This window comes from Biomphalaria glabrata, chromosome 18, assembly GCF_947242115.1.
Source record: "Biomphalaria glabrata chromosome 18, xgBioGlab47.1, whole genome shotgun sequence".
NCBI classification, from domain to species: Eukaryota; Metazoa; Mollusca; class Gastropoda; family Planorbidae; genus Biomphalaria; species Biomphalaria glabrata.
In genome coordinates, this window is record NC_074728.1 from 19,172,913 (window position 1) to 19,191,675 (window position 18,763).

Here is an 18,763-nt window from a genome sequence, read left to right on the forward strand (position 1 = left end):
AATTATGCAAAAATTTCAACTTGATCCGAGAATGGGAAATGTACAGCGTGTACAAGGCTTACTAAGGAAAAAAAAAGGGAGAGTATATAGACAGCCACATCTCTCAATACGTTTTATTTATTTCTCTTGTTTGATACCAACTTTGTACCAACTAAAATATCTTTTTATCAGATAATTACGTCTCTCATATTAGCTCCAGTCGTGAGAGCAAACAGAGTTTGTAAACAGGCGTAGGCATTAATCTACACATATTGGCTGGCACTCTGCCGCACAAATATACGATCGAAGCACAACGCTTGGGAAGCGTGGTCGAGAGGCCAAGTGCGCTTGAACTTGGCTCTGCTTGGCTACCGAAAGGGGGCTCGAGGTTCGACTCCCGACTCGAGCAGAGGTGTGTTTACTGAGCGCCTAAAGGCCCCTCCCCCCCACTGGTCCACAAATGAGATTGGACCCAAAGCGCTCTGAGCATGCTATAAGCATGAAAGTAGCGCTTTATAAAAGCTATAATACAAATAATTAAAAAAAAAACGCTTGAAAGGGAAATTTAATTGAAGATGAAACGTTCTTAAAAGTAGTATATACATTAATCTCATGCACATTTCGTATCCAATTCAAGTAACAAGAAAAATCAATCACCATTCACAAAAGTTTCACGATCTTATAGTTAGTTATTGGGCCCAAATCCATTTCTTGTCATTGGCAAAAAACAAACCCCATTCTGTTTGAGACAAACATCCATATAAAAGCTAAAAAGATTCTAGAAATAAATAATCACCCTTTGGGTCAGGATTTTGTGATTTGACCATCACAAAAGAAATAGAAGACACCGAACAGACTCGAACACTCTGGCGATCAAATCATTAAATAGAAACAATATGATATAAATTTTTCACATGTAAATTATGAGTAAGTCTTGTGTATGTACATTTTGTTTTTATAGTTATAATGTTTGTTAGGTGTAATGCACAAATTGTAAGACCAATTTTCTTACGGACAATAAAGATTATTATTATATTATTAAAAGAAGATTTTTATTGACAGGAAATTCGAACATTTGAAGATGCTGTACACATGATGCGTACACTTTATAAATACCAACGTCCAGAAATCTTCTTTCACAAGCTGTTTGTGTACATGACAACGTAGTCACAAACCTATAAGCTGACCATCCTGTGTGACGATCGGACTAAGTGCCAGAATACAAGATACTTAGAGGCTAATGGTCACGATGTGTTACTTGATGTTACGACGAGATTATGTTGATCAGACAATGCACGTATGATGTTGATATTTTATATGTAATCCCCTTTATACAATATCTGAATTGTCTTAGCCTTGATGCCGGAGATCCAACTTTAAAGTATAAACCCCCAAACAGCAATCTTCTTTAAATAAACACAAAACTTTTATTCTGGAACTTTGGAATAATAGACATATTACATAAATGTACAATACAATTCAATTTAAATGTATTTACTCTAGTCGCAGTTCTCTCTCGAAACTAAATACGCAAGTCCAGTGGCGTAGCTAGGGTATTTGATGTCCCCCTCCACTTGATGCCCCGCGCGGCCCGCACCACCCGCACATTGCTAGCTACGCCACTGTACATTTCTACTACCTCTTGCCTCCTTCTAGTAACCTCCAAACTATTTATAAAGCTTACGGGAAAAAAAAAAGTCATCTTCTTAAATAGATATAATACTGCTTGTCAACAAAATACAACAATGACCTTGCGCTGCAAACATTCAATCTAAAAATAAACTTAGTGCACTATCTGCTTTATGCTGCGTGACACTCTGTGTGCGTTACGTCATGGGTATATGATTATGACCACTTTTTTTTTGGTCATCCAGAGGGAATGGGCTTTGCATTGCGCTTTTTGCTTTGCCTTCTGGTGTGGCTGGTGAGGATTATATGAGTCTGGAATGCTGAACATCACAGTGTGCTGGTTATTTCATTCACCTTGATTTTTTTTTCTCTGGCGTGTTTCCTCTGTTGGCGCTGTTTTCTTATCTTCGGTATTTTTCTTTTTGCGACGATTTTAAAGGGCGGCGCCACAATAGTCTTTCAAGTGCTTCAATCTGCCAGGTGGAAGGGTTCATGTAGAAGGCTTTCAAGTACGCTTTGAGAGTGTCCATCTACTATTTTCTTTGTCCACCTCGAGCTCGGTTTCCTTCCATTAGTTGGCCGTACAGAAGGACTTTGGAGTTTTCCGTTCTCCAAACGTGGCCTGACAATCATCTTGGAGACTGCATCAGGATTGTGTGAATACTTTAGAGGACTGCTGTGTCAGGTAACTTGCACTGTTTCTTATTGTTCGACATTTTTATAGGGCGTAAGCCTTGTCCTTGTCTATACACTGTAGCTCTTCAAAAGATCTGCAAGACGGATACTCGTCGATGACCATGTTAGACATATGTGACATCCTTATAGTTTAAACTATTTTTAGTCTAGATCTAGTCTAGATCTCAAGAAAACGAAGGTAAATTTACAAAAGTATATTTTTTTTTGTTTTTACAAAGCTTATGTCAACTCAATCTGTCTTTCTATCTTGAATAAATCATAAACACGTTATGAGTTATTTCCCATTCTCGGATCAAGTTCGAACTTACTACCGATGTGTATTGTCCTTAAGAACATAGGCGTCAATAAAAAAAAACAAACAAATAAGCTAATTGAGTAGTGGTAATTGATAAATTTAGTTTGCTATTGAAAAAAAAAAAGAAAAACATTTTACAAAATTGATATATATTGTTGTCAATGTGGAGTTCTTTTTTTTAAATATTTGCCTTGTTTCATGGCGTGAACAACTCCGATTGACGGACTTGGACTTTGCTGATGATGTTGCACTACTCGGGCCTACAAATAAATGCATTCAAGAAATGACGGAGAGCCTAGACAGAGAGGCACACAAAATTGGCCTCCGTACAAAACTTGGATAAGACTAAAATTATGCGAGTAGGATACAAGGCAAAGGGTGCCCCGTCAGACTTAGCGAGTCAAAACTTGAAGAGCTGGACAAGTTCACGTACCTTGGCAGCATCATAACAAATGATGGAGATGCTTACCATGATGTAGCGTGCCGAATAGGAAAGGCAGGGAGCATTTTCCAAAGGCTGCAGCCTATTTGGACTAGCCAAGCCATTGGACTCGAGACAAAAATACACCTTCTCAACACAATCGTCATTCCAACTGCTACATACGCATGTGAAACATGGAAGTCATCTGTCAAAATTGAGAAAAGACTAAATGTGGCTCAACAAAAATGGCTGAGACAGATTTTGGGAGTCAGTTACACAGATCGGGTCTCAAACAAGGAAATCCTATGCCGAACTGGGAGTCAAACACTTAGTGAGGTTGTGACAGAGCGTCGCATGAGGTTTGCGGGACATGTTCTACGTCAAAATGAATTACGCACACCAAGAGTTGCAATAACATGGAAGCCAATACGAGGAAAGCGCAAAAAGGGACGTCCTCGTATTACTTGGCGACACACCTCCATGGAGGACCTCAGAACAGTGGACACCAGGTAGGAGGAGGCTTCAGACATTGCCAAGACAGGTCTTTGTGGAGACAAACGGCGCGGGAGGACCTAAGTCTAAGTAAGTAAGCCTTGTTTCAAACAACGCTACTCAAGGGAAACAACCGACCTTTCTAAGTTGAAGATCATACTCTCCCCTTTCTTGTACTCGTGTTCTCCGACTTGAAACTTTAAGTCATTGTCGGGCGAGCTTAATGTCAGGATGATCATTTGAGGCTTTTGGCTGTTAATAAGTATAATTGCGAAGTGGGTTCTGGAAATGGAGATATAAAACTGTTAAGAAATAGAACAAAATATGCTTTACATATTTTCACAATACCTCTATTCAAGTTAAAACTTTATGGGGCCCGAAACCAGGAACCTGCATGGACGCTGATCAGATAACGGCTCTAACGATTTTGATTTACATTTAATAGTTGATATATAGCGCTGAAAAAAGAATTACTAGCTCGTTGGCCATACGGGGAAAACTTTTGTTTGACCGTTGTAATTTGTTCAAAGTTAAAGAAAAAAGAAATTTACAATTGGACATAGAAATAGACTTAGACCTAGATCCAACATCATTTTTGAAAGCACTACCATGTTCTTGAAAGGACTATCGCTTTTTGGAAATTTTTAAATACACGGATTTCTTGATTCAAAATGTTTATAAAATTCAGAAAGAAATGGCGCTACGTGTAAATCTAAAGGCAATACTATAAAGTGTAGTAGCATGGATTCTTTCTCGGGGGGGGGGGGGGGAATGGAACCCTCCCATTGTGGTCTGGTCAGTTATCAGAGGGCTGACTTTTTTGCAAAGTCCGCGGCAGCAGCAAGCACCATAGATGATGAACCGTGCACTCTTGCGAGTGTACGCTCCCTAGTACATTGGTATTGTCAGTTAATTCAATGGCAACTGTTTCAGCTTCATTCTGTATGGTCTGGATATTTGCATTTGCTATGGATTCATTTCGGCTTCATTGTTCAGTTTCTCAATGTTCTTGTGTTTTCGTCATGGACCTGGTGACGACAGCATAGCATTCTTGGCCTATTTCAATTGTGCTAGCCCAATCAATGAGATCTTGCTTATATTTTTGCATAAATCGTATATAGATCACAGATAAATTCTCTAGATCTATAGGTAGATCTAGATCTATACTAGATCTTAAAGAGTTCTAAGTCAGAAGTTTAGATATAGTTCTAGATCTAGATTTCCATATAATGAAACTGTCAATAAATAATTGCACAATTACGCATAGCCCGCTGGCTCAATGTGGTAGCATCATTCGTTTGAGCAGCTGACGGAGTCGAATTCCCTGGTTCGATAGCAAAACATTTTTTTTAATTATTCTTTTTTAAAGATTTCATTTTATTGTAATTTTTATAATGGGAGGGAATAGTCTTTTTTTTTCTAAATATATTTTGAAATGTTGTTCTTGTTATATAGGCATGTATATATATTTTTTTTCAAGACAGAAGACGTTACTATAATGTTACGATGAAACATCACATATTCTACCACTTACTCTAGAGTGAAGATGACATAATGTTGACCCCAGCCTTGAACTGGGACTGCAGTAAATGTCTCAGCCTCACCTAGTCCTCGCTGCAGGACCACCATAACAGTAAAAGGTAAGGCCGCTGTCAAGCGGAACAGCCACCTGTATCCGTAACTTTCCGACGGACTTAAAAAAAACAACCAAATAGGATGGAGTTCAAACAAAAATAGTTAACAAGCAAAGTATACAAATCTGTTAAAAAAACAAAACAAAAAAACCTTATCTAAAGGGGAATAACTCAGCCTTTAAAACTATATATATCAATAATGTACAAGCTATTTCCTTTATTCGATATCAAACAAAATAATAAATTACCAATAATTAATTGATTAATTGCGTATTTCTTTTATTGATTCATGTTTAATTGATACAATGAATAACTGTTTAAAGTATCAACTTGATCAGAGAATGCGTGAGGGAGAAATAGCGTTAACAATGTGTGGCTGAGAGGCCATAACCACTTGTCTACGGCTTGGTTACCCAACAAAGGGGCTCGAGTTCGAATCCCGACTTGAGAACAGTTGTGTTTACTGAGCGCCTAAAGCTAGCCCGGAAACCTTCTCCCAAATACCCCTACCCTAAAGGTCCACCAAAGAGATTGGATCATACTGCACTGACAAGGCTGGTAACATAAAAGGCCTGCTATAGAAAAGCAATTTAATAAAAATAAAGTAAAAGTTCCCCTTTCAGACCTTATGGTTTATAGTGATGTAAAGGCCACCTATTTCTGTGGCCTACGGTTAACGAGGGTGTTATGTGGCCAGCACAACGACCGACCGCCTTGACGTTTCCCCAACTAATGTCAGGTACCCATTAGAGCTCGGTGGACTCAGAGGCGTCTGAAGATCTCGAACTTAAAAATCCCAGTCTTCACCAGGATTCGAACCCCGGACCCCGGTTCGGAACCCAAGCTCTTTACCGCCCTACTAATAGGAAAATATGGTAGAGTTGAGGATACGTCTTAAGACTCATGGTCCATGGGAGCTCTCCAACAGACCGATTGAACATTTGTTCTGTCTGGGTAGGATCCAAGCAGACATCGTTACATCCCTTTTTCCGAAGACTTGCAAATTTATCTCCCTTTACTCTCTTTACTCTGTCAACCTCCCTACATTGCTCTATACTCTATACCAGTGGCTCCCAAACATTTTGGTCTCGTAGGCCCCTTGTCATGTTTTCTGGTTTTCGGTAGACCCCCCTGCTTAACTTATATTGCGTTTTTTTGCAAACTCCTCAACTAATAACTAACTCGAGTCGAAGAGTGAAAAAGTAATTTTAAAGCTACATTTTAAGTTATAGAGATCTATCTTTTGTTATTGATACAATTCAAATGAAAACCAATTGAAATAACAGATAATATGTATTACTGGAATCACCTAACACACTAGAAATGTTTTTTTGTTTTTGTTTTTGCAGTTTCATGATTATATAGGAATTAGTTTTTCTATGAAGTAGTTCTTAAAACATTAAATATAAATTAGGCCTAATTAATTTGTCTTAAGTGGCATTTTAACAGTTCTCTCAAAGAGCAGGCTTCTCGTGTATTTCTTGATCTTTCACGACTGGTTTTAATATTGGATCCGCGGAACTCTTTTCATTAGCAGAAGGGGCGAGTTATTGGTGCCTAAACCAGTAAGTTTCGGCCAGGAGAGATTCATTAGCCTTGTCTTGCAACCCACCAAGCAGAAGGAAAACTGAATTCAAACCTCTGCAGCCTTACATCCATACCCAAACATGGGGAAGGTTTCATGGGTCAACCCGGAGGGCAAATATGGAGCGGCGATCCTGGGCAGTTTGCATCACACAGCGATACACCCTATCAGAGCAGAGCCTGTGACGCTGCTGATCCTAAACTATATAAGAGTTTGCTAAAAATGACATAAGAAGCTTTTAATGTTATAATTCATACTACCAATGAGCATTTGAACTGTATGGTTGATTAAAGAAATTTGTTTCATTATATCAGATGTAGGTTTCGGTAAAACAGTTTTTAAAACTACTTCTACGGCTGGTAAAATCAATGTTACTATAGTGATTTCCTTGTTTGGCTATAAGTAAAGAGATCTTGTAAGACGCTAACAAACCACAATCTTCTCTACATGATTTTGAAGAGAGATTTTGTGAGTTTATTCTGAGCTTTATCTTTTGAGTGTTCGAAATTTTTTATCATCTTGATCTATTTTATTAGAGTGGCATCGTCTCAAATGATTCTCCAGCATAATTAATTTCATATCGTCATAAAAAGGGAATTAGCAACCACTTGCTGTGTGAAAAGGAAGGAAGGAATCTCAATTTTAAATAATCAACACTGTAAAATCTACATTTCTTTTTGTTTAACATTAGTTACATTTAGACAAAGTTAAGCTATTTAAATAAGTGTTGAAATATAATGCAACAATATTTCATTTGAATAGCAGGATAAATATTGAAAGGATTAACAAAGGTATTAATCATATTAGTGTAGGATATAATTACAATAATAATAATAATAATAATAATCTTTATTATCCGTGCATTACACCAAACAAAAAACATTATAACTATAAGAAACCAAAGTGTACATTCACACCAGACTCACTCATAATTTACATGTGACAAAGTTTATACCAGATTGTTCTTATTTAATGATTTGATTGCCAGGGGAACAAAAGAGTGTTTGTGTCTGTTTGTCTTTGCTATCGGTGTCTTGTATCTCTTTTGTGATGGTAAAATCACGAAATCCTGACACAAAGGGTGATTCTTTATTTCGAGGATCTTGTTAGCTTTTTTTTTTATAGATGTTTGTCTCAAACAACTGCCCAAATGGGGTTTGTTTTTTGCCAATGATTTTGCCAGCAGCATTGAGGATTCTATTAAGTTTATTCCTATTTTTAATGCTCAGATTGCCATACCAGGCAGTGATATTGAAACTGAAAATATTGGTCTGTGAAAATTAAAGTCACGACCTTCTTAAATGAAATCCATTATCTAGACTCCCGTGGACATCTTATAGGCCCTCAAATAATTTTTTCCCTTTGGAAGTCTTCATAGACCCCTGGGGGTCTATATATACCACTTTGGGAATCACTGCTCTATACCCCAGAAATGTGTACAGTGTACAGAAAACAAACCAAGAACTGAACCACTTCCATATGACATGTCTAAGAAAAATACTGAATGTCAAATGGCAAGAAAAAAATACCAGATACTGAAGTCCTTCAAAGAGCGGGTCTGCAAAGCATCCACACAATCCTGATGCAGTCTCAGCTGCGATGGTTAGGACACGTCTGCAGAATGGAAGACCGCCGCATCCCTAAACGACTCTTATATGGCCAAAATTAAGGGAAGGAAAGCGCTCGCAAGGCTATCAAAAAAGCGCTTCAGGGATACCCTCAAAGCTTCTCTGAAGGCGTTCAGCATAGACCCAGCCACCTGTGAGACAGAGGTACATGACAGAGCATCATGGTGATGCGCTGTGAAAACTGGCGCACAGGTTGATGAGGAAAAGAGAACAACGCTGGCAGAAGAAAAGCGCCAGAGAAGGAAAGCAAGGCCAATGACACTAGGTCTCACCAGCCACATGAAGAGGCACAAAACCCCAGTGCAAAGCCCTCAGCCCCCTGGATGACAAAGGTGGTCATCATCGAACCAAGATGGACGAACTATATACTCTCTACGTCGTGTGGGGTGGATGGTGACAGGATTATAGGGGCCCACCTCTATCACCGCCAATGCAATGGCACCGAATCTTGGTTCTTTATTCACTTTCCTGTTCGCCTATTCGTCTCTGTTAAGGCACGATTACTTACTTAGTACTTAGGTCCTCCCGCGCCGTTCGGCGCATTGGGCGGCAAGCTGTCTCCATAATGATCTGTCACTGGCAATGTCTGAAGCCTCTTCCCATCTGGTGTCCACTGTTCTGAGGTCCTCCATGAAGGTGTGTCGCCAGGTAATACGAGGACGTCCCTGTTTGCGCTTTCCTCGTTTTGGCTTCCATGTTATCGCAACTCTTGGTGTGCGTAATTCATTTTGACGTAGAACATGTCCCGCAAACCTCATGCGACGCTCAGTCACAACCTCACTAAGTGTTCGACTCCCAGTTCGGCAAAGGATTTCCTTGTTTGAGATCCGGTCTGTGTAACTGACTCCCAAAATCCGTCTCAGCCATCTCTGTTGAGCCACATTTAGTCTTTTCTCAATTTTGACAGATGACTTCCATGTCTCACATGCATATGTAGCAGTTGGAATGACGATTGTGTTGAGAAGGTGTATTTTTGTCTCGAGTCCAATGGCTTGGCTAGTCCAAAAAGGCTGCAGCCTTTGGAAAATGCTCCCTGCCTTTCCTATTCGGCACGCTACATCATGGTAAGCATCTCCATCATTTGTTATGATGCTGCCAAGGTACGTGAACTTGTCCAGCTCTTCAAGCTTTGACTCGCCAAGTCTGACGATTAGGAATTAGTTATTTGTTTCGAAAATAGGGCAAGTTTTGACTTAGTGACAATGACGTGACTAGTAAAAACAAGGATAGGTCTTAGACACAACGAAATATCAGCCAACGTAAACAGACTACTTCCAGAACACCGTAGAGATGGGTAGCGTAATGGGAAATAATAAACGTAGAGAGGTAGTAATAAAATTAAGTCCCTTTCAGAACCCGCGATCTACGGGCCAGATGATGTTACGGTCATATGTTTCTATGATCGAAGGTTAACGAACAGGGTGTTATGTGGCCTGCACAACGACCAACCGCCTTGACTTTTCCCCGCATTAAGTCAGGTACCCATTTGAGTTGGGTGGACTCAGGGGCTCCTCTAAAAACCCCGCAATGTGAAATCCCAGTCTTCACCGTGATTCGAACCCAGGACCTCAGGTTCGGAAGCCAGGCGCTTAACTCAGCCACCGTGTCCCCTAGAAAATTTTGGTAGTAAAATATGTACTCACGTGTAGTAAAGAGATTTTTTGGTTATATTGGTGGCTATCAAGGTGGGGAGCTCGTAACATACGTCTTGCATGGGGTTGAAGTACTCCATTCGGCCTTCTGATGTCACTTCCACCTCAGAAATAAACAAAAGGGGATCTAAAAGCGGTGGGCATATATGCTTTGGAAGAAATAGGTCTAGACCGCACAATAAAGATCAGAGCCGGCCTCAATAATTGCGGGACTCAATTTAATGGATGCTAGCGAGACCCCTATTCTATTTTTTTTTATACAACAACTATCACCATTAATTAGTTCAGCGGTTCTCAACCTTTTAAGCATGGCGACCCCTTTTTACAATCTCCAACTCTGCCGCGACCCCACCTCACACACACACACACACACATATACAGCAAAAGAAGAATAAAAAATAACAATCCATATTTTTGATGGTCTTAGGCGACCCCTGGCAAATCGTCAATCGACCCCCAAGGGGGTCGTGTCCACAGGTTGAGAACCCCTGAATTAGATCATTATATCTGCATTTATTACACAACATGAATAGGAAGAAGCAATCAAATGCAATATGCGCCATTGGGAGAAGTTAAGCTGCGCCAATCGTACGATACACTAACAAATGGTAACCATTGAAGTCCTACATCTGCGCAGTGGTTTCCAAATAAAGGAGCTCTCCGTATAGTATTTTTTAAATAGGGGTGTTTTGAGGCCAGTGTCTTGTATGGGCTTCATGATAAAGAGAACAGCTTTATAAGACATGGTCAGCTTTCTCCACATGGGCAGATTTCGCTGGTTCCAATTTTGAGCTTCCCGTACATGTTTTCTCATTCTGTTGTGTGCGGTCCTGAGTCGAATGATTATACGTTGATCTTCTCGGGATAGCCTACATTTGGTATCATCTCTCTTGTGCTTTGGATGGGAGCGTGTCCATTTCTCATTTATTTTATTTACTATTAGTTTCTTCATTTCTTCTGGATAATGTGCATTGGTCATCAAGGTAGCTATAATGCAACTAACACACACACGCATTGTGCATTAAGGTAGCTATAATGCAACTAACACACACACGCATTGTGCATCAAGGTAGCTATAATGCAACTAACACACACACGCATTGTGCATCAAGGTAGCTATAATGCAACTAACACACACACGCATTGTGCATCAAGGTAGCTATAATGCAACTAACACACACACGCATTGTGCATCAAGGTAGCTATAATGCAACTAACACACACACGCATTGGTCATCAAGGTAGCTATAATGCAACTAACACACACACGCATTGGGCATCAAGGTAGCTATAATGCAACTAATACACACACGCATTGGGCATCAAGGTAGCTATAATGCAACTAACACACACATGCATTGGGCATCAAGGTAGCTATAATGCAACTAACACACACGCGCTTTGGGCAGCAAGGTAGCTATAATGCAACTAACACACACATGCATTGGGCAGCAAGGTAGCTATAATGCAACTAACACACACACGCATTGGGCATCAAGGTAGCTATAATGCAACTAACACACACGCGCTTTGGGCAGCAAGGTAGCTATAATGCAACTAACACACACATGCATTGGGCAGCAAGGTAGCTATAATGCAACTAACACACACACGCATTGGGCATCAAGGTAGCTATAATGCAACTAACACACACGCGCTTTGGGCAGCAAGGTAGCTATAATGCAACTAACACACACATGCATTGGGCAGCAAGGTAGCTATAATGCAACTAACACACACACGCATTGGGCAGCAAGGTAGCTATAATGCAACTAACACACACACGCATTGGGCATCAAGGTAGCTATAATGCAACTAACACACACACGCATTGGGCAGCAAGGTAGCTATAATACACTAACACACACACATACAAAACAACTATGATCATTTAATAACACATTTAACAAGAAATCGTAGTTATAAACATACAATGCAATGTTCATCTCTTTTCGCTTTGGCACTTACTTCATCTTTTAAAATATTAATCAATATCGTCTCTGATCTTCGAGTATAAATGTTAACCGTGTCATTTTTTGAGCTCACAGAGACACTTCTATGACATGTTGAGGCGCTAGGCCTCATTTAGTATTTTCAAAATTTAAATGGAAACTAAGTTGCAAAACACCATAATAGAAAGTAAAGGCCTGTCTTTTTTTTTTTAAAGAGCTTCTATCCAATGCAGAAGACAGAAAGGAATGGATAAAGACGGACAACTGATCATCTGTGGTGCCCCCATGGTTTAACGGACAAAAAAAATGTCACTAAAGGATAAGTGAACGGAAATATAATGCGTACTTTCATTATAGATATAAATACGTGTTAGACTATGAACCAAGCAAATCTGACAGCATCATTGTTTTAATAATACAATTAATTTAAGTAAGAGACGTCGTCCACTCTTGTAAGTAAAGCTCTTGTGTGTATGCCTGTACCACTTTCTCTAAAAGGCGACTGCAACAAGAGCTACATAATAGTTTTAAAAAGAAGTAGAGTTAGTAGACTATGCACTTGCTAAACTCAAAAAAAAAGAAGTAGAGTTAGTAGACTATGCACTTGCTAAACTCAAAAAAAAAGAAGTAGAGTTAGTAGACTATGCACTTGCTAAACTCAAAAAAAAAGAAGTAGAGTTAGTAGACTATGCACTTGCTAAACTCAAAAAAAGAAGTAGAGTTAGTAGACTATGCACTTGCTAAACTCAAAAAAAAAAGAAGTAGAGTTAGTAGACTATGCACTTGCTAAACTCAAAAAAAAAGAAGTAGAGTTAGTAGACTATGCACTTGCTAAACTCAAAAAAAAAGAAGTAGAGTTAGTAGACTATGCACTTGCTAAACTCAAAAAAAGAAGTAGAGTTAGTAGACTATGCACTTGCTAAACTCAAAAAAAGAAGTAGAGTTAGTAGACTATGCACTTGCTAAACTCAAAAAAAGAAGTAGAGTTAGTAGACTATGCACTTGCTAAACTCAAAAAAAAGAAGTAGAGTTAGTAGACTATGCACTTGCTAAACTCAAAAAAAAAAGAAGTAGAGTTAGTAGACTATGCACTTGCTAAACTCAAAAAAAAGAAGTAGAGTTAGTAGACTATGCACTTGCTAAACTCAAAAAAAAAGAAGTAGAGTTAGTAGACTATGCACTTGCTAAACTCAAAACATTCTGGACAGACAAAGGCATTGCCCTCGACACTAAAATCAGACTATTGAGCTATTTATATGCTTGCAAATCTTGGACGCTGACTGCAAAAGCTTGAGAAGAGGACCCTAGCGATAGAACTAAGATAGTACAGAAAGATCCAAAGTGTCACAAAACCCTAACCCGCGTCACGAATGAACAGATTAGAAACAGCATTTATACCGCTATTTTACCACACGATGACCTGCTAACCACTGTAAAACAACAACAACAGCAACGTAAACTCAAACTCTATGGCCACATCACAAGCTCCACAAGTCTCACAAAGACCTTCCTTCAGGGAACAGTACCAGGAACAAGAAAAACATTTTTAAAATATATTTTGTTTAAAAGACAATATCTCCAATATTAAACTTTTTTTTATTATATTTGAATTTTAAAAAAATAATTTAAAATATGTACTGTTCAATTCGGGTATCGAGCCAATGACACTGTCATCTTCTAGAATTACGCATTTTCTTATTCGGCCGCCGAGGAAGGTATATTTATGTGATAATTTTTTGATAACTTCCATAATCACTTAATCTCTACGCTTAGGTTCTCTCTTTTTTTTTTTAATTTTAATTTCAGTCTTTGTTATATTATGAGTTAGTGGTACGCGATGTCATAATGGTTGGATGCTAATTTTTCTTTGTCATTCAAACGTAAATTAAGATGATTTTTACGTATGCGATTTTCCCACAGAACCATTAACTAATATCATAAGCTTGACTCTTTTAGAATGACTTGGAAATATGTTTTTGAATTGCAAACAAGAAGTCATAGACCCTTACTGTTATTGTCACAGGTTTTTCTATTGAGATTGTTGAGGTGTTACAAGATGTTACTGTGACATGCCGAGGATTCCGTAAATATATCTCTAGATCTAAAATATGTCTTAGAGATTCAATAAATGAAGATCCTTTTTAATTCAAATACAGAACTTTTAATTCAATAACTAGGAATCACTGTATGTACAGAATATACAAAATAGAATGTATCAAATAAATATCTTCTTTCAAAGTTCAATAATAAAATATATTCAGAATCATACTAGATCTAATAAAATACAAGACTTGTCACTTCAAGTTACAACTCAAAACTAAAATACGTCTAATCTCTATGAAATTTTCTCCACAACTAAATCTAAATCCCGCTTTCTTCTAAATCAACTTCTTAACTCCACCCCTAATGCTTGCTTTAGCCAATCCAAATACTCTGCGCCAGATGTCAAGATGTTACCAGATGTGATGATGTCATGGGTAATTATTGGCACTTGCGCGTGTGGTATTTCCGTACTGGACATACTTATGTTAAACTATAATTTGCTTTATTTAAATTTACACGTGACAGTTATATTTCCCCAACTTGGAGTAGCTCTAAAGGTCTCCAACCAAGAATAGAGAAACTAAGTTACATTGCTTACCGTGGTTGGGATCCTGGCCTGCAGCTTGAGAACCAGTCTAATGAACTCTAATGCTGGATCATACTCGCTGTAATACTTCGGCATGGAAGGCGCCGAGATCAAGAAAAATGTGCCTTCTGTTCTGCTCACGGCTAAAACGATGAAAAAATTTGCCGGATGTCAAAATCATACAACTTCCAATGATAATGTCACGTGAAACAAGAAAAATATTTTAAAATACTTTGAAACAAGAAAAACATTAAAAATACGTATTTTAAAAGACAATACCCTCCTTTATACAACTTATGGAGTGATTGTTCCCCCACCCCCGAGAAAAAATATGATTAAGCACATTTTTAGCTTTACCATATTATATAATATTCCAATGTTGTATATATATGCCTTTAAATCTAGACTTAAAACCCGACGCGCTTAATTTTACTGTACATTAATTTAATTTTTTAAACTATTGAATCAATAATGCCCTACATTCGGATATTCCCGAACGCGATAGATCTTTCAAAACCGAAGCTGGATCTAGACCTAGCCTGGATCTAGCCAAATTTAATTTCTTGTTTACTTTAAGAAATTATAACAGTCAAACTAGAGTTCTCCCCGTGTGGCCAAGAAGCTAGCAATTCTTATCCAATTAACTGTTAAATCTCTAGGAAAATTGTTAGAGCCGTTTTTGAGATCCGCGTCCAGGTTTCACCTTCCAGCCTCAAGGTTCCACGAAGTTCTGACTTGAATAGATTCATTGTAAAGAATAAACCAACAACGCCTCATTATGCATCTTATAGAGCGATAATTATAATATATATATATGTAATGGATTTAATTTTTTAAAAGCATACAAAGTAGATTGTACATATACTGCTACGTCATTTCACGTGTCTTTCATAGCCCAATTTGTAAAACAATGGTAAAGGTTTAAAGGTTATCTACCAAAACAAACGTGGTTTAGAGGTTATCTACCAAAACAAACGTGGTTTAGAGGTTATCTACCAAAACAAACGTGGTTTAGAGGTTATCTACCAAAACAAACGTGGTTTAGAGGTTATTTACCAAAACAAACGTGGTTTAGAGGTTATCTACCAAAACAAACGTGGTTTAGAGGTTATCTACCAAAACAAACGTGGTTTAGAGGTTATCTACCAAAACAAACGTGGTTTAGAGGTTATCTACCAAAACAAACGTGATTTAGAGGTTATTTACCAAAACAAACGTGATTTAGAGGTTATCTTTCGCATAAACAAATATAGATATGAGACAACAGTTAGTAAACTATGCGTAAAATATTGCGAAAACAACTACCTAGCCTTTGTTGAGACACTATTTAGCTTAGATCATAATAGGATACGATCATACGATTTACAAGTTGACGACAAAAGTCAGTCAATAACATCAAGTGTGTATCTGAAACAGAGTGAAACTCACCGGAGGTCCAGCTAGCAAGACATCCCAGACAAGACAGCACTATGCATAGGAAATTCATCTGAAAACAAGTAAATTACTCAAAAATACATTTTTTAAACAACAAAGCTTATTTTCATTGAAATTACATCGATTACTTTGAGTCAATCATGTAAAATTGTTTTTAGATAGATCTAGACCTAATAATAATACATTTTGTTAAGCGTAACTTTTATGATTATAGCATGTTTAGAACGCTATTGTGCAATCATTGTTGTGGACCAGTTAGTGTTGGGGGAAGTAGGCCTACTATGTGAGAAAAGGTTTCCGCGCTGCCTTTTCGATTTTTTTTTCTTTTCAAAAGTTGCTCGATTCTAAAGTTAAACTTCATGTTTAGGACCTCCCTGATGGAAGGCCGACGCGTTAGCCACCAAGCTGTACAAGTATGTATGAAATTAGGCTTTATACTATAAATATGTCTTTATAAAAATATTTTTGCAAACGATCTAATTTTCTACACATTGCTTATCTCCCCTAAGCTTAGTACATTTTGTTTATAAAACAATATTTATTAATGCTACCCCCCCTCCTCTTTAGCTTAGTACATTTTGTTTATAGAATAACAATTATTGATGCTTATCTCCCCTTAGCTTAGTTTATAAAATAATATTTATTAATTACGACTAATTGATTAACTAATTAATACGTTTTTTGATTGATTTGTATGTTGTCATACACATATAAGAAATGTTTACAAATCAAACAAAAAAACATCAAATTAACAGGCTCTTTAGCTTTAGTTAGACCAATAGAAATATGCGTCCTCTGTTTGGGAGCCCTCAACTCAAGGAAACATAAAAAACTAGAATAAATACAAAATAGAGCAATGAGATTAATAATAAAAGAATATTCCAATTTGATTAGAGTAACAGCAATAGTAAAATAAATAAACTAATAGACGCTTCAGGACAGAAGATTTAAAAGTCATTTAGCTATGATACCTAAGACACTAAACCATAACTTACAAATAGAAAAACAAAACCTAATGAAATACGCAGAAAGACAAAAAGATAGGGGGCAAATTTCGTATTCCGTACGCTATAACAAATGCGTACAAATGTCATTAGAGAATTGAATGGGTTGCCTGAATCAGACAGAAAAAAAAAACAACGAATTATCAGATATTAAGTCATTGATTAACATGCATGTCTAGATTGACGTAATTATTGATACGAGAACGGGAAGTGGGAGAAATAACGTGTACAAGATTCTACCCAGACAGACAGACAGACGAAATTAATATAACCTTTTTTTTAAAAAGATTATAATCTTCATTGCTGAAGGAACATCCGAAATATGTTCAACCTTAAATCTATTATAAATCTTTTTAAACAATGAACTGCTTTTTCCGTCGCGCAGGAGAGGCTCGTAAGCCTTGGTTGGCAACCCATCTAAGTAAGGAAAACCTTGAATTCAAACCTTCGCTGCCTTGCACTATACCCAAACATGGGAAAGACTTCATGGGACCATACTAAGAAAAAAAATCAGGAGCTGGTGACCCCTAGGCTACAGCCGGGTAGAACAAGAGGCGCCACTGATCCCAAACTGTATCGGATATTTCTGTTCCTTTGGCCACATCAGCGGTGTGGAGAGGGGGGGGGGGGAACTGCAGCGAGGGGGGAACTACTTTGTGGGGGACATCGTTCGGACCATAAGCATTGCACAGGCTTTCTCAACTCGCTCTACGAGAGGTGAACCATTGTCGTTACGATTGAAGGAGGCCAACGAATTAATTGTAGTCGTTGTATGAGATAAAAAGTAAACAATAATTAAAAAGATCTAGATCTCTATCCCTACCTAGGTAAATCTAAATCTAGGTATATTTAATTGACAAAGATTATTAGATATAATCTAGATCTAGATGTAGAGAGTAATCCTAAATCAAAACATCTGGTGTTTTGCAAATCTAGATTCGGTCTAGCTTCTATGCCTACCTGCCCTATCTGTCCTTATGTTGAAACCGTGAAAACATGATTTGTAGTTATACAAACTAATGTATAATTAGAAGCTCTTGTATTAAAGAAAGTCTCCTGAAGTAAGGGTGGTCTAGACTATGTACTAGCATTGTGAAATACGAAGCAAAGCAATATCCTAATTATCGATTTCATTCTCAAAAGTTGCCATGACGAAAGTTCTTTTAATTTAATTACACGAAACAATGTTTGAATATGTAACAAAAAAAAAAAAAGCTTATATTAAGCGTAGTTATATCCATAGTTTGGATCAGTCATTTAATTAGATTTGTAATAAATCTAGACTAACAATAAAAAAAAATATTTATAAAATAAAGTGGGGGGTGTGTGGAAAGCCCGGATTTGAACTCATGGCTTAAGCCTCCTCATGTATGTGAAGCCAACACTGTAGCCACTACGCTAGCGGATTGCATAATTCTATATTGTTTCTATAGTCTCGACCTTTTTTTTTTTCAGGCATGTGTTCACTGAGTCTCAGACGACGACCTATAAAAGTGACAAATCCAGTTTATAAAATCATTCCAGTCAATTACAACTTCTTTCCTTGTCCGAGATACCAAACACAATAATTAATTACCAATAGCTAATGTAAGCTTTGTTTATAAGCTTTGATATAGCGTAGTGAGAACTCTAAAAACATGAAATGGCGCTAAACAAAAGCAAATGGTTAAATTCTAATCGCACTGATTTATTATTGTTAGTCTAGAACTCTAGATCAGTGTTTCCCAAAGGGG

The 18,763-nt window shown here is 37.7% G+C and overlaps 1 protein-coding gene across 3 annotated transcripts in view; it reads right to left on the minus strand.

Moving 5' to 3' along the window:
* Positions 1-18,173, minus strand: part of LOC106058234 (uncharacterized) — a 62,407-nt gene extending 44,234 nt beyond the window's left edge. For all 3 annotated transcript variants that reach the window (XM_056017731.1, XM_056017730.1, XM_056017732.1), the window contains exons 1-6: positions 17,991-18,173; positions 16,021-16,078; positions 14,605-14,735; positions 10,003-10,115; positions 5,047-5,205; positions 3,651-3,794 (exon numbers count right to left, since the gene is read on the minus strand). In XM_056017731.1, coding sequence (XP_055873706.1) covers positions 3,651-3,794; positions 5,047-5,205; positions 10,003-10,115; positions 14,605-14,735; positions 16,021-16,078 — 605 coding nt within the window. In that variant the 5' untranslated portion in view covers positions 17,991-18,173. The remainder of the gene's footprint in view (positions 1-3,650; positions 3,795-5,046; positions 5,206-10,002; positions 10,116-14,604; positions 14,736-16,020; positions 16,079-17,990) is intronic.
* Positions 18,174-18,763: the final 590 nt, after the last annotated feature.